Source organism: Alligator mississippiensis, chromosome 4, assembly GCF_030867095.1.
Source record: "Alligator mississippiensis isolate rAllMis1 chromosome 4, rAllMis1, whole genome shotgun sequence".
NCBI lineage: Eukaryota > Metazoa > Chordata > Crocodylia > Alligatoridae > Alligator > Alligator mississippiensis.
The window spans coordinates 24,627,381-24,647,975 of NC_081827.1; the positions used below are offsets into that span (position 1 = coordinate 24,627,381).

Below are 20,595 nucleotides of genomic sequence, written 5' to 3' on the forward strand. Positions count from 1 at the left end.
CTCTTGAAGAAAATTGCATCTTATAAGTGAATTCACTTAATAAGAAGTCATTCTGTCTAAATGGCTAGCTACTTAACATACAGTCTATACTATTTCTTTAAAATCTGTATTTTTTTCTATATTTATTCTTTTCTTTCATGCACCGTTAGTAGCTTTAAAAGCAAGTTGCTACATTTGGTTGTACAAAAATATTATAAAAGTATAATACACAGACTGTTTCTGGTATCCTTTGCAGTGAGATCAGCAAGCTCAGGTTTAGAAGCAGCTCCACTAACTTCATGCTCTTTGATTCTGATCTGTATCAAACTTTTACCTGTAGTTTTGTCTTCCATAAACATATCAAAAGCAATCCTTCCTGTGGGGCCAGCATCTGCTGGGGAACGTTCATGCTGTGGCAATGGAGCACTGCTAAAGGTGTCTAACATCACCGTCCTCTGATCTGCTGAGCCAGATATCAGCACATTGTCAATAGCCCAGTCATTCTGATCCAAACCATCGTGTTTTGGTTGCCACCAACGGAAACGGGTACCAATCACTTTGGCATCGTGGGGAAGAAGAATGTTCACAAAGCTGAAATGCAATCATTAAAAGAAGTCATGTGGGAGGCAGGTCTTTCTTTATCCCTTGGATTGTGAAAGGAAAAATAAAATTAAGTTGGAAATAGGCACCTGACTAGGACCAGCTGCTTTGACAAAGTCTATCCCCACCACCAGTTGGTGTGAAGGGGACAATCTTAATGATTGAACCCTAGTTCCCTGTATTGAGGATGTCCCTACCACAGAGGAATCCTCAGTGGCATGGAGCATTCATGACTGTTCCTACACATTATCCTCTCTCACAAGGGGTGTGATAGGTACAGAGAGAAATAAGAGGGAAGAACAACTGATGTGTTGCTGAACTGTCCTTCTGAGGACCACAACCAGTGGCACCCATTTCTTTTCTAGATTGCACAGAAGTGAGTTCCACTCTCAATGACCAGTTGCTTTCTCACTGGCTTCGACAACAATTTTGTGCTTATGTCATTTAGAAACCTTCTTATAAATAAATATTAAAATCCACGAAAGGATTTTATAAATCAAAGTGAGATTTCTGATGAGCATAGTTTTACTTTAATATTTACTAGTGAAATACAGCCATACATTTGCCAGTTAAACTGGTTGACGCAGACTCCATCTAATTAAACTGGTGTTAAACTAACCAGTTTTAAGTCCAACGTTTACGCACGTGCTAACTTATACCTACATTTCACATGGAGCATGTGTAAAATGTATCCAAAAATGCCTGCATTGATACTGGGCTACTTTAAGGGGTTTCAGATTAAAAATCTTCTTACTTCCAAGCAATACTTTAAAAGTCAGGACAGACTTTGAAAAATCCAAGTGTGCTAGTTAGAAGAAGAATATATTCCTTTGTATTATTAATGCGTGTTAGCAAAAGAATATATTTACAGACCCAGGTTTGCTGAACTGGTCATAGAAGATTTCCATTAAGAGGTTCCAGGTAATTCCTCCATTCACAGAGTACTCAAGCAGAACTCCTTGGTTCCGATTGTTAGGAGTTATCAGGCATCCATACATGAAATAAAACTGGATGAATTCTGCGTTAGTGAGGTTCAAATCCATTGTAACTAGCAAACGACTACAAGCCTGAAAAAGGAAAAAAAAAACCCTGTTAGTGTGGCAGGGCAGCGAACATAATTGCTAGGACTGTGATGCTTTTCGACTACTTCCTGAAAACTCAACTAAAGATTTAATTTTTCAGTTGTTTTACTTAAGGCTCAATCCCTTAATAAGAAGGTTTACAAGTTTGAAACAAAATAATAATTCTCTAATGATTATTTACAATTTTGGAATTAGCAATGGAATATGTTATATTTCATTCTGTTGGCATTTATTTTACCTTTGGAAGGGATAAAAGATGACATCTAATTTTGTGACAGCAGTTTTGCAACTACAAACAATTTGCCTGTTTAATTATTGTAACAATCGGATGCAGGTGTTGTTCTAAACATACCCAAAATAGACTCCAAAATAACTGTGTTCATATATTACTAAAGCACTGTGAATATATATGTACCTGTAGTGAGCCAGGAGTAGTACTGAATTCAGATCCCCTGCACAAATTATCTTTGGCAGCAGTACAAAGAGTTTCTATGAGCAAGCCTTTTTGGAATGAGTAGGTATATTCATATACACAAAGTCTCTCCTTCGCTCTATAGTCTGCATTCCAGATGGCTTCTCCTTTCAGAGGATCTGTACATTGAGCCCTCCTTGTGTAGGAGATGGTATGTACAGGAGAAGGGGTATCAATTCTCTTTATTGTTTTTTGACGGGCACTAATACTATCTGCCAGTGTTTGACCCCAAACCAGGAAGTAAACATAAATTTAACATTTATTTCCTATACTTAAATTTCTATGTAGTTTTTAAAATCAATCCCATTATTAAAGACAACAGGCAAGAGATAACCACAGATTAAAACACTAACCCCACTGAAATGAAGAGCCATTCCAGAGGCCACTGCTCCACAGACTGTGCTCAATTTCCCCCCATTTACTGTTAGCCAGTTCTGATTAGATGGAGCTCGGTTGAAGTTATCTTTAAGTTGTGTTGGAAGAGATGTCTCAGACTCATCACAGTAGAGCCCACTCCAGTGTTCATCACAGCTGCAGAGGAAAACAATACAAAAAGTGAGCACATTTAGAAAGGTTTTCTGCACAAAGATTTAATCAATATTATTTTATTCCAGATGAGGCTATTTGTCTTGTGTGGCATGGATTCACAATGGATACCTCTTTCAGAAGTTGTTAATATTAAACAAAATATAATTAAACGATATAAAGTCCCACAGGTATGTGGTTTTCATTCAAGCTGATAACATGCCAGGTACAGAGTAGTACACTCCTATCATGGAGCCTTATCAGTCAAAGAAACTGTATTTTGATAGATAAATCTATTAAGATAACAAGCCAGTCTAAGCAAACACATTGCCTTTTAGTGCTTTAAGCAGGGAGGAAAATACAGAAATGTGTATGTTGCACAGTCACAATATAATTATGCATCTAGGGGAAATTTCGGCTGTCTTTTGTGAAGGGAGAGAGCCAAACATTCAGTAGAATGGGTACTATGCTGCTGCAGAATGGGTACTGTTTTATCTCAATGTGGAGCTCCATGGGTACCACTACCGGCACAACAGAGATCCATTTGGAAAATGGGTATGGCAATAGGCCACAGAGTCTACACTAATGCTGAGGTCAGCATGGCAACTACAAGGTGCCCACTGGACAAGATTATGTCCTCCTACTCAGAAGAGAGAGCCAACATCCAGCCCTGGATGCCAGGAACAGGAATAACCTGTGATGAAAAGGGAACTGGAATGAAACCCCCATGCAAAAGACCAAGGAGACCCGGACTGTTTTCTCTGCACCCCTATGGGTGCCAGTTACTTTAGAGAGGACAGTAACCTACCCCAGCTAATGAGGTTCTGAGAGGGAATCTATTTCCATCACCCAGCCTAGAGGACAGAACAGTTTGTATACAGCTCCTGGGAGCTGGGGGAAGCACTGTGCTGTCCTTTTCCCTATCCTCTCTCAGGGGTAGCACCATTCCATACTGTATCTCTTGAAGAACAAATCTAGCCATCAAAGTCTGAAGTGATGCATTCTCTAATGTGCCCACCCACCCTCATCTTAGCATTTTATTTCTCAAGTGATGCTATGTTTCTTACTGTTTCAAAAAAGAAATATGCTTTCAAGTCATTACCTTGAAATTACAGTATCCACCTCAGGAAAAGAACTATACTTACACACAGTTGCCTTGTGTGCACCTCCCATGGCCACTGCACATATCTATACAGCCATCTCCAATGTAGACATTGTCTATAGCCCACGTTTGCTGCTTGTCAAATGGAGCTGGCTGGTGCCAGCGGAAACGAGTTGCTTGAGACCTTTGGGAAAGAAAGGGAAAGGAGAAGATAGGATTTCCACTTGTGCTAAACTTTATTTAAATGGAAAGGAAACCTAATTGTGTCTCTTCCTCCAGACTTGAGCTGTATGTGAAAGGAGGACTGATTTCTTCATTGAATAAACCCAAGCTGAATCAACAGAATTACAGAGCCCCATGCAAAGCAAATTATTCAGCCTGTAGCCAAGGCTGGGGAAAAGGGAGCTGGTTTCATGGTGGGGAGATGGGAATAGGAATGTGTCCATGTGCATTTGTGGGGAGACAGAGAAATTAGGCCTGAACCATCTACCACTGAGACCAATAGGGATTATCTCATTAAGTTCAGGGAGCATTAGATCACACCTGTGATCATGAAAATGTGTGCCTCCTGAGGCTGGGGGGGCACAGTGATCGCTCGCAGGCAGCATCGGTGTTGGCAGCAGGGGCATAGCGGCGAGTGAGGACTGCCCGCAGGCAGCCGTGGTGACATTGGTGGCAAGGGCAGCCCGAACAAGGACTGTCCACAGGCAGCTGTGGTGACGTCAGTGGTGAGGGCAGGCCGAGCAGGGACCGCCCGCAGGCAGTGTTGCAGGCGTTGGTGGTGGCCAATTTTAGGGGAGGCACATGGCCCCCCAATGCATCACCTATGCCTGTGATTTATGCAGAACTCCTAGAAAGTGGGGCAAAATGCTGTATGTGTGATGCAAGTTGGCTAGAACATCAATAAACGGGTAGGTGATTTTTCACTATTTAAGGAGTTGCTGAGGGTTGGGGACAATTTCTGTCTTTGCAGTATAGGGGGCAATTTTGGCCTAACCTGGCACTCAAGGCAGATGCCCCTTTCACCCTCCCCTAGTTAAGCTACTGACTAGATGAGACAAACCCAGGGTACAAGTAAATTTCCCACCCTTGCTACGCTTGGTTTAGTTCCAATGGTAGTGGCAGTGCTGGGAGTGCTTGCATAACCCCGCTACTATCAGCTGTTAGTGTTTTACCCACTATACCACCTCCCCTAAAATGGAAAAGGATTAGATGGTGCAGTAGTTAAGACTTCAGATATTGGCTTACATGCTTAGTAGCCAGCTTCCAAAGTAGCAATGATACAAAATATTAAGAAAGCTAAGTGTAAGGTGAAATTCTGGATACAGGGAAGTCAATGACAGTTTTACCATTAACTTCAGTGGAGACAGGATTTGACACTATGCAGAGAAGGAATTGACTGAAAACAAATTTAACAGAACGCAGATAAAAATGGAGTTACTTTAATTATGCAGTTTTAAATTAAATCTTGCACATTTTATTGGATTTAAACTCTAGATGGCAGCATTGAGCTTTATGCTGCTTGCTTTGAGCGCAAAAATAATGACCAATTTAAAACTGACCAAATACAGTGCAGTACACAAACAACTTTCTGGTAGAGCCAGTGTTTTATTTCATGTTATCAGATGTAATCATTTCTTAATAAGCATTTTACTAAGTCTGGATATAATTTTTGAGATGGCTGGACTACCTGATTTAGATTGAACATGAGCTTTTCTCAAAGAAACCCACATAGCTCATCAATGTAGAAAGGTCTGTCTGTCTATGTACATTTTGAGGAAGAACTTGTGAAGGAAAAATAAGCACTAAATCTCACAGTATCTACTTCAGGTTTGACAACTTCACTAACAATTTATAGAGCTTATTAAATCAGTGGGGCTCCTGCATGAAGTTTTATATTCTGATTTATATTTTAGAATACCATTTTAGACTAAGATATATGAGTTAACTATTTGCTGCCTTATACAGACTCCAAGTTATACAGCACTCTGGGATGTATAAGCCCCAGAAAACTATGCAAGGAGGCTGCACACCAGGAAAACTATTAGGTCAACAGGCAGGCATGTTGCACAAACCGCACACAAAAAAGTGCTACCACACAGCTCAGAATAGCAAAGCATCTCTCACCTAATCCTTATCATGAGTAACCAGGATAATTTGTGGGGGCGATGGCAGTGGGATGTCTCTCATCCCTAACTGAAGGATGAGGTGAGAGGAAGAGCTGTTGGATTAAAATAAGGAACAACCTCTGCCTCAGTGGAGCCTCATCTTCCTTTCCCTGGTTGACAAATTCCAGTCAAGGAGTTCAGTTTAGGGAGCACTGCCATTCATGACGTCATCCTGAGAATCCCTTTAGGTCTTAAACGTTACAAGCTTTAAATACATGACCCCAGTTGTCTTTCCTGCCTAGTGCAGGGGGGCTGGACCTGATAATCTTGTGAGGTCCCTTCCAGCACTTACAATCTATGAGTCTATGAATCTATGAAACAAAGTAAAAACATGGCCCACAGATTTCAAAGAACATATATGTTAAACCACACAGAAGAATAACTCAATGAGTGGAGGCCAATACAGACATTAAAACTTACAAATAAGGTTACCCAATGTAGGCATCATGGCTGTGAGCCATCTTATAATCATAATGACTCTATGAAAAGGGACCAGATACCTTAGACAATTAAGAATGGTAGATGGGGATACTCAGTTCTAGTTTATACAGCTGTCATCCAGATATGATTCAAGGGAAATCAGTGTGTGCTCCCAATACTTGGTAAACAAGGCCCCCAGTCACAGAAACTGCAGATAGTGCCAAATGGCAATCTTCACAGCTCTCTCACCAGACAGGCTTGAGGCATGTCTGCTGTTGAGACTCCTAGACATATCTTATTAGCTTTAAAATAGAACAGGCACCATTTCCTGAGCTGCATCAGGACAGACCTCAGTACAGACTGAAAAACCCATGTGAGAAGCTGAGTAAATCCTTGGGCAGATAGCCCAGGCTGAGCTGCATGCTGCTACATCTGCACTGCTGTTAGTGCCTGAGCTTCCTAATATAAAGCAGGGAAGTCAACAACATAGGACCTACAGACTGGAGAGTGTAAGTTTACACCATGAATGGTATAAAATGGGGCCTGAACTATTTAATTGCCCTTTGGTGGGTGAGGTGAAATGCGGAGTTGTATTTAGATGCTTGAGCTAAAATAGCTGCTGGTATTTTTATAACCCTGACCCCAGGGTTGGTGCCCCGATTCCTTTCCTTCCTTATGCTACTGGTCAAAAGTCAGTCATATTGTGAGGCAACTCATCCTGACCATCTTGTGGTACCTTTTCAAATAGAGAACTTTAGTGCTGTCAGTACAGAATGATACTTTGCACAGCATGAAACTCAACCCCAAAATGAAAAACAATTTGTTTCTTTAAAAACAAAAAGAATGTACTGAAAGGAAATGAAGGTGATAATGGGCCAGTATATGAAAGCATAATAGATGTGAACAGTATAAGGGATTCACAGAAAAACAAGAAGCATAAAAATGATACTTAAAACCAAAAATTCAGAGCCAATATCAGCAGATACAGGAAGCAGGTGGGGATCTAGACAATAGAATTAACCATCAACCTCCAAAAACAACCAGAAATTAATTAGGATAACGATAACAGTTGCAGTTGTTATAAAATTTTCTGCCTGGAGGTACTGAGAAAAGTCATAATAGCTCTCTTTAAATCATGGCTTTACATTATCCTCTAAAAGTCAGAATGTACTTAGCTTCCCTGTGGGTATGCTGAAAGGCACAAGAAGCCTCATGGCCTCTTACATTTATTAAGTTGGACACGAGTGCATTCTCTGGGTTTTCCAGACTGTAGGCATTCACTCCACTCTAGTACACACTAGAGAAAAGATCCTCCTAAGAGGATGGAAAGGAGCCAGAATCAGGGCTCCATCTGATCCTCTGCACTGGCCAGCAGACCTCTCTGGGGACAGGACAGGGAGTGTGCTACGCTCACTGATGGGGTGTAACCAAGGACATGTTCCCAGGATGATCAGGGAACTCGGAGCGATGTTGCCTCACTGAATTGTTCTCTTTTTCCCAGGTTGGACCACTTCCACATATACACAAAAGGGATAAATTGATGGAGAGAGAGGATAGATGGGGATATGGTAGAGCAGATAGTCAATTGTCTTCAACACTCCCCTTTTTTAAATAACTGATAAATCAACACAGTAATTTTGCATTACAAACTCGAAACTTAATATCATTTTCATTTCTTTGTCTGTCTAACTACTCTATATACAACCAGTACACAAACAGCAATTTTTTTTTTTTTGCTCAGGTACTTATGCATTTAGATTTCTTTATATAAAAATGTGTTTACCTTGTATAGGGAGGTAGAGGTAACGTAATCCTGGTCCATTTGTTGAAAGTGTCTGATACCAGAATCCTTTGGAGATGGTACTTGTTGCATTCTACATTAGTGGGAAGACAGTCTTTTGACATGGGGTGCCATGTTAATCCAAGATCCACAGAATATTCCAGCTCAATAGCTAAAAATTGGAATAAAAGTAGTTAATAAAGAAATAGGTATGCTTCCGTAAGTATGTTGTAACAAACTGGTGACCACTGAAGACCTCACTGGTGTCACTGTGATGCCTATCTGGACCGCTCAATTTTACAGTAGCAGCAAGGGTAGTTTCCAGACCATCTTAAACTTAGCAGTCAGGCCTGCCCCTGATTTTGAAGATAATTCATTTGATGACAGTACTTATTGAGCAATTCTGTTTCTGTCCAGTGGAAAACAGGAGTGCATGTACACATTAGTTAAATCATTACAGTTTCTCATATAAAATATATATATTCAATTTAGTTTTTCAGCTAGGTTGACTTCAGTTATATATTTCAATATCATTACCTAGCTGTATTAAATCCATGAATACATTCAAATATAATGAATATCAGCAATTAAAATTATTTTAAGTTTATGATTTACAAACTTTTCTTACAAAAGCAAGTAAAAAATTGCAAAAAATGTCAGTGCATTTCTTCACACTGGCTACATGAAGTTGAAGTAACAATAGACACAGAACTGAAACTTAAAACTAAAGTTCCAGCTGCCAAGATTTCCAGGTGAATTGCAAACAGAACGGTAGTTACAGTTATAATGGTGGTAAATTTGCTTTTTGATGACAATGGGCCCATTTCTGTTCCCCCTCCTCATGAGTAACAATCATCTAATAGGTCCCACTGGATGTCTGAACTCAGAAATAGGAATTATATAAATACATGGAGACAAGTGAGTATCCACAATGACAAACGCTCTTAAAAAATTGAATCATCTTCACTAAAATGGATCCTCCTTCTATCATGACTGGAAGCACAGTTTCCTGCCTAATTGAATGATGAGTTCAAATAAATGTTAAGTGTAATAGACAAAACAAAAAAGAAGGAAATATTTTCTTGCCAAGATATAACTAAGCTGTCAGAGTACTCTTAAACTTAACAGAAATGACACTTAAGAGATGCTCTAATAGCTTTAATGCCAAATGAAAAGTAATTATTATGCATGGGGCAGTTGTTAATTTCTAGACTAAAATATCTTGGTTCCAGAGGCTTCAAATAAAAAAAAAATCAGTTAATCTACTTTAGGGATTTGCTGAAAACACAATTTCCATTTTTTATGCAGAATCCAATGGAATTGCCTGGAGCTGACTGTGTATGTATGTGTATGTGTGGGTATATTTCATGCAACCCCCAGCCCCACTTTAAAGCCAAACACTTTCCTCCAAATTCTAATTTAAAATAATGCTATTTAAGTTGCAAATTCAAGCACTTATAAATTAGGAAATGCAGGTATTATCTTAAGTCTTCCCCATGATTATGCATTATGATATAGTCTTTAATTACAAAGTCATTAATTTTTTCCCACAGATTCTCCTACTTGTTCAGTGCTCTAAACTGAGATCTAAGATGCGTAGAAACCCAAGTCCAAATTCTGATGTCACTTTGCCCCAGTATAACTTAGAAATAATTTATACTGATATGTACCTAACATAAATAAATTCAGAATCAAGCGCAAAGGGTTTTGTAAGCCCATTATGCAAAATCATGAAAATATGCTGGTTTTCAGCATCATACCAGATTTACTCTCATACCCCACACACCTTTCCCCGCAAAATTTAGCCTTCTGGCAGGGAAGCTAAGTTTCTATCCAGATAGAACCATGGAGCTACTGCAAAATGGCTACTGCTTCTTTTCCATCTTTTCCCTCCAGCAGTTGCATGGAGAAATGGGTGGAGTAGAGCAGAGGCACATACAGGGCCGGGCAGTGACACATTTGCCCTGGGGTTTGATTTCTCCTCCAAGCTAAGTTTAAAAACAACTGCCTGGCAGCAACAGTGGCATTTCTTTTCAGGCAGGGCTGAGGGAGTCAATTGACTTCATGGCTCTTTATAATCTGTTTGATTGCTTCTAATCATTTCATAGGTGTTAAGAAATCCTTCTTCTTTTTGCTAAGTGTACTGGTGTTTGGTGTATGAACGCATCAACAATAAATGCTGAAATTCTAATTTCCTGATAGAAACCAACTAGTTTCCTTGCTTGATTTCTGAGCCTTTATTGCCACAGATGGCTGAATCAGAAAATAGGTAGCCATACACTCCTATACAAGAAGAACAGAGATTTACCAAAAAGCTCTTACCATAACAGGAATCTGTGACAGAGCAGGAGGCTGCAAAATCTATTTGCATGAAAGAATCCTCATTAACCACAATGTCAGTGGTGACAACATAACGGGTGCTAGCTTTTTCGATGAAAACCAGTGCATCTCCAGTAGAACCACACACTGGCATCTTTGTTCCACCTGGATGGAGCAGCCACTTTCTGCTATCCAGTGTGGTGAAATCATCTTCTAGGACTGTGTTACCAGAGATGTTTCCACCAATAAGTATCTGAAACCATTAGAAGAACAGTTTTCTTAGATCATGGAATGAAAAAATAAAATTCAGAAGTTCTTTGAAACTCAGGTATTTACTAGAATCCTAGAGGTGAAAACAATTTACTGGTGATATAGTTCATACCCTGTTAGTGCTGGACTGTTCTATATTCATCAGAAATTGATTTATCCAGAATTTTCAAAAAAGGAAAAAAAAAGGAAAGAAGAAATCAATAAGTTATATCAGAAAGAGACAGACTGTAAATAGAAGGCAGCCCCTCAAAGTTAACTATTTTGGAAAGGTGGCCACCTGAAAGGAAGAGAAGAGAGCATGAATGCCAAACTAGGGCTTGATCTTGTAAATGCTTATTACAGATGAGTAATTCTGTTCACATGAATAGTCTATTGAACTACTGACTCAACATGACTACCCAGAGAGTAAAATTACTCTCATAAAGAAAAAGTTTACAGAATCATGCCCACAGCAATAATTTTCCTGTTGCCTGCTGAAAGGCAGCATGGCCTCATGCATTTTGGGTGAAATCTTTTGAAAGGGAAGGGAGTTTTGCCATTGACTTCAAGGTCAGTGTACTACCCTTCCTCTCCATGTAGAATGAAATTAATTACTTATCCATTTTTCTGAAATTCACTATGATATTGTTTGTTCTGACAATCATTCAATAGTAGCAAACAACAAAGAGCTAGGAATTAAAGTAAAGGATTTTTATTCAATATGTGAAAGAAAGGAAAGAAAGCTTTGCGATCTTAGAATTTGTGAATGCAACCTTGAGGTGTTTGAGAAATGAACTAAATATAAAAATATTTGTATGTTTTACAGTATTGGCCTCAAACTTCAATAATATTACTGCTAGGAACAGTCCCTATTTCCTTTACACTATAGTATACCACTGTGTACTGTGAGGTTATTTCAGATTTATATAGATGTAAATGTAAACAGAGTGTTTTGGACAACTACCAAAAAATAATGTATTGCTTTCTACAGAAGAAAACCCCAAATCTGGATACTCCCAAACTTCCACTGTGTTCAAAATTAGAAGAGGGATCCAGACGTAATTTCTACAAATAACTCATCTTGTTATAAATTGCCAACACAAACTCCATATATGGGCATCCCTGAATGTGGGGGTTTTCAAATTTGAGCGGGTGCTGATATATATTTTACATATTACACTTAGCTCTAATCTTAACAAGTTGGCTTTATCCAAGTGTCAAAAAACTCTCTAGTATTGATATGGATATTTGTACCCAACAAGATAGCAACATATTAAAAGCACAAACACTCCGACACATTAATTTTGATAAATGGTTTTGCTGCATTTTTGTGTTTCTAAAATATCATTCCAAAGGTTTTCTAGGAAGAACGAGTAAAGGAACAAATATAAGCACAGTGGAAATACTGAGCCTGAGGACAATGTGAGGTCATATTTTAAAGTACAAAAGATGAATTACCTGATCAATTACCCATGGGCTGTAAAAATGCCCATTCTCAGATGGTTGCCACCAGCGGAGACGAGTGGAGCTGGAACGGGCCTTCAGGGGAATTTCCATGGCAATGTATCGGCCTATATTGCTTGAATTACTGAAGAGGAATTCTTGAAGCAGGCTCCATGTGAGGCCCCCATTAAGTGAATATTGTAGAAGTACAGGTTGGCTTCTGGGGTCTGGAACTCCCTTGCCGCATCCCAGTCTCATGAAGAACTGCACAAATCTAACATTGTTGACAATTACTGTAACACATCTCTTCATAAAACACCTTGAGAGGACTCAGATCTTCTAAGTATGTTTTGGTTCCCCCATCCCCCAACCCTGGATAATATTTACCAAATAGTCTAATGGCATAGATTGAATCTGTAGACATAAAACCACTTGCCAGCCTAGACTACCTTCAACAAATATGCATATTCCTGTTCACTGTCTAGCCCAGTGTTTCTCTGCTAGAAGAAAGACTCAGCTTAAGGAAGGACTTTTGTCTTCCTTTTCATAGGCCACAGGGCAAAAATTCACTGTGTTGGTAACCTTCCAGAAGAAGCTGATAGTTTTCTATCCTGCTTGAACAGTTTCTCATTTTGACAAAACCTGATAAAAATTGGAAGTGAGACATGTTTCTCTTCTGAACTTACAAGAAAGGGTGTTTTCATTCATTGACTCATCACTGAAAACTTAATTTAAAGCCACATTGCTTTAAATAAACTGGTGTAGGAGTAGTCCTCTATATGAGGTCCCTGGCAAAACTCTCTCGGGGACTTTAATGGGACCAAGATTTCATTAAATTTCTAAGAAACCATTTTGAAGAAGGAACAACAGACTTGTAAGAATTTTGGGAATCCTTCCTCTGGGGTAAGGAAGATTACAATCACATATGTGGGGAACTGAAGAAAAACAGAGGTTACATTGATATTTACTCATCAACCTCACATGGGTATTGTGAATATTAATTGATGTTTGCACAGTGTTTTGTAAAAATGTAAAGTGCTTTAACAGTGCTAATTATCATCACTTTAGTACTGGATGCCTGATAGTATAATGAAACACTGTAACAAGGTTTGTATTAGAGAACTGGTTTTGTTTTGATCTTCCGGTAAATTTGCAGGGCAGGAAGACTTTTGAGGGAAAGCTTCTACAAAATACCTTACTAATGAGTCAATTAATTCAAGTGCTCCTTAGTATTGTCAGTTTCTATTCTTACCAAAAATAGCTCCTTTCAATATACATCATGTCAAACTGTGTCCCAGGGAAATATATTACTAGTGCTGTAAAACAACACCGAGGACCTACTAACATATCAACTTTAAAGGGTTGGATTTACAGCCGGTGGGTCTTTGTATTCCTATAGTTTCTCTTCTTTGACACTGATCAAGTAATTCAAAGGGGAAAAAAAAAGCAAGTGACCTTGTCCCTGTTGGAATCTACCCTGCTTATAGCTTGTTATTCTTTTCTCTTTTTATTTTGAATAACTCATCAGTAAATCTTTCAAGAGATAGCAGTAATCAAAAGTGAAGATAGATTTCTTTTTTTTTGCAGAGTAAATTTTAACTAACCTTTTTCCCATGCCATAAAATATCTTTGAGAAAAAATGTATCTATTTTTAACTGCAAAACCAAAAGTTTGCCTTTAGATGCAACACCAATAGACACCAAAGAAGTGTCTGGACATGTAGTACAACTGGATCTATTTAGATTGTACTCAGAGAACTGGCGAGGATGAAGCCCACGCTGATTCTGACAATATATATATTTTTAAATCTGTTTTTATCCACTATAAAATCTGTTTTATCCACTAATTTATGACTATTTCATATTGAATTTTTTGCAGACAGGATGCTGACAAGACAGACCACTGATCAGATCTTGTATAACAAGTCTTACCTTCCTAACCACTAAGACTTATTTGCTGGCACAGACATAATTACTATTGTCTTTTTTCAGGGGATCTTCTCATGAGGATACACAAGGCTTTTAACATGGTTACTGACCCCAGTGCTCTTACATTTAACCTTGGCAGTTCTCTTTAAAAGATCTGTTGGGAACTCCCACTTTCAGAGTGCCAAATTAATCCCTGGCATAAACTGACATAACTACTAATGATCTCAGTGGGATTTGGTTCATTTATATTATGGAGGAATCTGTTTCAGAGTTTAGTGGGAAGCTGGTGAAGCTAACTATTAACAAACTTCCATTATATTAATTGTGGAAAGCTAAAAATGGATATTAGAAATGACTCTGCAGTGTACACTGTGGCTTTATTCAAAGAGGGTAAGAAAGGAAGCAATTATTTGCCAACAATTTTTCCATTGCATACATTAAAATATTAAACACACTGCCCTGTTTTTCTTTCATTAGCATAGCATTCATTCATCTCCAGTCTTGAAGGAAATTAGGATTTTACATATAACACCTTGAGGTCAATGTATGCAAATCCATTAGGGCCTACCACGGAGAAGGGATAACTGACTATTCTTTGAACGTGAGAGAAAAGGAAAATATATTGTGTTTTTAGAGTGATGGGGCATCTCACAGGACTCTTGTATCTGTGGTAAAACAGTGTTAATTTCAGAACACGGTAAACAAACACATTCCTGAAAGGGTATTGATGTTTGTGTTTACCAAGCTGTAAAAACACATTTGCTTTGAAGAACTTTGGAAATTAAATATTAATGCCTGTGATATTAGATGTTAGTGGCAGTCCACCTAAAGCCATGGCTTATTATTTCTCTAAAAATGTAACAGTTAGTAATTAAGTACCACTGTGCACTATGAAGCTGTGCAATAGTGTCACTATTTAAAGCATTTGTGCTAATGAGGACTACAAGCCAAAAAAGAGATAAAGAACATATTAAAATATGATTTGCTAAGAGTATTAGACAAGTCTTGCATAAGGAGTAGAAGAATGGTGTACTACAAGTCAGTGAACAAATGAGGAAAAATGCAGCTGATCAAAAAAAGTAATTTAAGCACTATAAACTTAGATACTGAATGAATCAGAAAACTAGTTGTTCTGATTTGCAGACAATTAACTTTTGCATTGGTTTACTATATAAATAAAGCAAACCTATGTATGCATGTATGCATGTATGCATGCATGCAACCAGACAACTGAGCACATGCATGTTGTGGCATCTCATACCAGTTTGAGATGCCACAAGAGCCCCCAAGAAGTAGAACAGACTGCTGCCAGAGGTGGTGCAAGCACCTACTCTGGATTCCTTTAAGAGTCAATTGGATGTTTATCTTGCTGGGATCCTGTGACCCCAGCTGACTTCCTGCCCCTGGGGCAGGGGTTGGACTTGATGATCTTCCGAGGTCCCTTCCAGCCCTAATGTCTATGAAATCTATGAAATCTATAAGAGGTACACTGGGGATGAAAAAATGTTCCTTGTGCTGCATGTTTGCAGCATGGACTCTAATTTTGATACCAGGAAATCCTGGTATATAAAAAAAACACACTGAAAAAAGCAGCCCCCTGAAGCACCCAGAAGCTTAGTCCTCCGGAGAGATGCCTCAGCATGCTGGAGCAAACAGGAACAGGGCAAGGCTGGAGCAGTGGACTGGACCCAGGCTCCGTCCCTGGTATCTAGGGATGTGGGTGTGGAGGGGCTGCAGGGGTAGGGGAGAGGGGTAGGGTAGGAGGGGTGGGTCCCTCACCCAGCTCCCCGCATGATGCAAAGTGCCCCCTGCAGCAGCAGCAGCCATCAGGGCTCTCATGCTCACTCCTGGCACACACCCCCGGCAGTGTGGCACTGCCCCAGAATCGGTGGCTGGACATGGTGCAGGGCAGTGTCATCCTGTTGGTGCACACCTTTGGGCATAACTAGGATGGGTCCAGCTGTCACCCACATCTCCTGGCACCGCATGCTGGAGCTGCGTGCCCCAGGGTCAGGCTGGGTTCTGCCCCATGGAGCTGGGCTCAGCTGACAGCATGAGGGCCGGTCAGACAGGACCTGGCCCAGCCCAAGGGTGTGGAGCTCTGTTATGTGGTGCTGGGAGCCGGAGGTGACAGCAAGACCTGGCCTGGTTTCATTTGAGGGTGCATGCTAGTGGGATGACAGTACCCTGAGCCATGTCCATAAGCTGCCAGGCTGGGGGGAAGGAGGGGATCCCTGCTGCCCCCACAGCCCCGCGCTGCATGGGGAGCTCTGCCACAAGCCACCCAACCCCTGTCTCCTCTCCCAGCCCCCGACATGGCTGCCCTACCTGCCCCAGCTTCTGGTTCTTTTTTTAAAAAAAAAGCCCCCATTCACTGGCTCCTGCCAGGCAGGGGTGCAATCCCTGCTGCCCCGCACTGTGTGGGGGTCTCTATCATGACCCCCCAGAAGCTCCAAGGATGCTGTAGCAGCTGGGGAGTATAGGGCTTGTTTTCTTTTTTTTTTAATGAGCCGGGAGCTGGGGTGGGCAGGGCAGCCATGGGCGTGGGGTGGGACAGTGGGCAGGGGTTGGGTGGCTTGTGGCAGAGCCCCCCATTCAGTGCAGGGCAGTGGGGGGCAGCAGGAATCACAACCCCCACCTAGCAGCACCCAGTGAGTGGGGTTTTTTTAAAGAGCTGGGAGCTGGGGTGGGTGGGGCAGCCATGGGGGGGGGGGGCTGGAACAGTGGGTGGGGGTCGAGGGGTGATCAGTGGGGCTGGGGGGGCAGGCAGGAGAGGGGGCCTGGCAGGGGTCCCCCCATGGTCCCCTCCCCCCTCCTCAAGCCCTCCTTCCCCCGCCCTCTACTTACCAGCACGGAGTCCCGGTCTAGCTCCCTGCTGCAGCGAGGCATATATATGTGTGTGTGTACGTGTGTATGTGTACACACACATATCTATCTATCTATCTATCTATCTATCTATCTATCTATCTATCTATCTATCTATGTGTATATGTGTATATGTATAGATATATATATATAGATTCTATATATATATAATTATATACATATATGTGTATAATTATATGTATATATGTGTGTATACATGTATGTATACACACACACACACACATATATACACATATACATATTGACACAGCTTTATATATGTGTGTGTGTGTGTGTGTGTGTGTGTATAGGTCCTGGGTATGACCAAAAATTGCTACATACTACTACTACTACTACTACTACTACTATGTATGTATGTATTATGTATGTATGTATGTTTTTGCTTGGTTAACACTTTAGACATGTGCTCTCATTAAATATGTTCTCTGCAGGCCATATTTGTTTCTAAATGGCTGTGCTCAATGTAGCCGGTGACAGTTTGATTGGAATTTCTCAGTGAATTACTGGAAGCAAATGTGTGCAATAAGAAGAAATTAAGTTTCATAAATTAAGGAATTACACAATGATGACTATAACAGCTACACTAGAAACTGATGCTCCTACTTTAAGCATTCATAATGCTACAAAAATGAAAAATAAGGAGAGCACATGATACCAAACCAATTTCACCAAGAAAGGAAAATATTTTCCATATAAACAAACTTCAAAGGATGCTGGGTCAAATACTACAGCTCTTACCCACAGAGAACTACCTTTGACTTAAATGCCTACCGATTTAAAATGGGAGTTTGCCTGAGTAAAGACTAAAGGATTTACTCTGATATAACTATATCAGCTCTCTATCACCCTAGAAACATAATACAAAGAATTGCTCAGCTATTGTCACAACAGAATTGTGGAAGACTGTTAGAACTGTGTTACCTTGCCTGGGACAAATCCATGTCTCGAGTCATCAGCATACGCAAGCCATCTTCATTAAAGAAGAGGTTGTTTCCACCAGACAGGATACCGCACTTCCTTGATGGTTTTCCACCACTCACCAGCAAGAACCTATCAGATTCTAGCTGACCTGAGTACACAACACATGTATATATTTAGGATTTATCCTGAGGCACTCTTACTATAACAATTTCCTCCAAAAATAAGCTAAATAAACGTAACTCAAAGAAGCCTGATGGCTTTCCTACATTTTTATTTAGATTACATAAAAACATCCAACACTACTGGGAAACAGGTGAGTGTCATGTACCAAATGGCAGGTAACAGTTGGCTAAGTTTGAAATGAAGAGTGACAAATATGATGGAAGGAATTTGGTTTGTAAATACTATTTTAACTAAAACTTGTATTTTGTGTTCTAAATGAAGAAACTTGCATTTTGTCTTTTGTTGGGTGAGGAGAAAGAATCCTGAGGCATGTGGCATGAGACTCCTACTCCTACTTATTATGATCAGGGTCCATCAGTCTGCAGGCCTACCTGATGGCAAGCTTCATTCAACCCATGTTGTCAAGGGATTGGTATTTAAGGGAGAATGGGAGGCAGTACCACAATGGAGGGAAATGAAAGAAGTATGTAATGGAGGGCTACATGATAGTAATAGTGTTGTTTAGTGCGTCTCATTTCAGGGGCTGGTGCTTCTCAATTGGAGTTTTTGTGCCTTTCCTTAAATTACTGGAAAGTTGAAAGATACAGTCTGGTTTTCTAAGGCTTCTGCTGAGGAATTTTACAGTACTTATATCATTAACTCAGAATCCCTGTGCAGTAATAGACTACCCTGCTACGAAGTCCTCTGGTCATCTCATTTTAATTTATTCTATATCTGAGTGTATGAACTAATATTATTACCAGCAGACAACATTAATTTTAATGATGTATTCACAGTTTTCAGTGAATTCACTTAGATTTCCCTTGCCAGCAATTCTGTGTATCCATTACTGTGAAAAAATGAATTGCTTTTCTAGCTGTAGAGTTTCAGAAAACTGAATTCCAGTGGAGAATGTGTGTTTCTGCAGCCATAGGTTAGAAAATAGCAGGAAGTGCCATAAAAAGTGCTGTCAGAAACATCCAGTTGTCATAAATATTGGTTAAGGGCCAAATCCTGACCACTTTACTCGCTTTACTCATAACTTCTGATGAAGTACGTTGTTGCATATGAAAGCGCATGCTTCTGTGTATCAGTTAGTTTATAATGTGTCACCCAGCTCTAACTGAAGAGTCCTATTGATATAAACTAGACAGACTTAGGAAAGGGAGAAAGATTTGACCTTAGGATTTTTGATCTCTTTAATTGGGTGTTCCCAGAAGGAGGGTAAATAGAAATAGCTGTGATGAGTTCATACAATCAAAGAGATACCTTCAAAATCATCCTTGAGAAAGTCCAAATTCTTGGTGCTTATTTTACAGGTGGGACCAGAATAGCCTGGATCACAGATACATTTAGTTCCATTGACACAGCTGCCATGACCATTACACATCTCCTCACACTGTGGGCCAATGTAGACATTATCAATAGCCCAAGTTACTGGTTGTGACCCAGCAGGATAAAATCCCTGGTACCATCTGAATCTTGCTGATCTGAAAAAGATATATAGTACATCCAAGACAAACAGAAATCAATTGCATAAGAAAGTACAATGGGTTTCTTGTTAAACTAACTCACTGAATATATTTGCTAAAAGTGGCCAGACATGTCCATTAGCTTCAATATTCAGTATGCCACTATACTCATATTCAGTGCAAACTTATTTACAGGAAACCAAGGAATCTGATCCACTAGTTACCATCCTTAAAAATAATTAAAGGAGGACTTGAACTAGGATTTCAAATTTGAGCATCCTCCACTCCACCAGTTTCAGAGAGTATGTTATTGGACTTGGGTGGCTTTACTTTTGTTTTAATTAAACATCTAAGAACCAGATTTGCTCCACCTGCTCATGTTCAGTGACATCTTATTTCACAATTAGTCACAATAAGCCAGCTGTAGAAGAAGGGTTACACAATATCACCTTAAATTAGGAGGAATGAAAACATAATAGGAGATGTCAACAGATATTCAACCTGTTTTCATATAGCTCATTCTTAAAAGCAATTGATGTTACAAGTTGTTAAGTTAAATTGTAAACTCCTTGGAGTGTTGACTTGCCATTTTAATTTGTATTATCAGTACTAAACATATCCATGCTGCATATAAGGAATAACAGGATATGAGAAGGAAGGAGAACAAATTAAATAGAAATGTGGTTTTGAGAGAATAACAGTAGTGTTGTTGTAATGTTGTACCCCTAACTGTCCAGAGAATACGTGAAATTGGGATTTGTTTAGTACGATCATTTACTGAAGCAGCTATACAGCTGGGAGAGATGTTAGACAAGTTTATGTTTAGAAAACATTTTCCAGTTCATGCTTTCCCACAGGTATGGTGAAATAAGGGTACTATGCATGGGGAAACTGAGCTAGGGGAACCTCTGAAGCTTGCAATGAGTTTCCCTGGCCAGGTGCTGTGTATAAACTTTGTACACTTGGTACTCTCTTGCTCTCTGGAGGTAATAGGGACTACAGGCCAAGTTTAAGAAGCTTGCTGCCATTGTGTCAGAAAGCTTGCTGCATTTTGTGTCAGAAAACTTACCTAACATCTCTCCCAACT

At 39.9% G+C, this 20,595-nt stretch overlaps 1 protein-coding gene across 2 annotated transcripts in view; it reads right to left on the reverse strand.

Annotated features, from left to right (window-relative positions):
• RELN (reelin) overlaps positions 1-20,595 on the reverse strand; it is a 557,181-nt gene that overhangs the window by 49,099 nt on the left and 487,487 nt on the right. For both annotated transcript variants that reach the window (XM_059725849.1, XM_059725848.1), the window contains exons 42-50: positions 19,306-19,526; positions 17,875-18,022; positions 12,155-12,413; positions 10,451-10,700; positions 8,132-8,300; positions 3,804-3,944; positions 2,487-2,664; positions 1,453-1,646; positions 314-570 (exon numbers count right to left, since the gene is read on the reverse strand). In XM_059725849.1, coding sequence (XP_059581832.1) covers positions 314-570; positions 1,453-1,646; positions 2,487-2,664; positions 3,804-3,944; positions 8,132-8,300; positions 10,451-10,700; positions 12,155-12,413; positions 17,875-18,022; positions 19,306-19,526 — 1,817 coding nt within the window. The remainder of the gene's footprint in view (positions 1-313; positions 571-1,452; positions 1,647-2,486; positions 2,665-3,803; positions 3,945-8,131; positions 8,301-10,450; positions 10,701-12,154; positions 12,414-17,874; positions 18,023-19,305; positions 19,527-20,595) is intronic.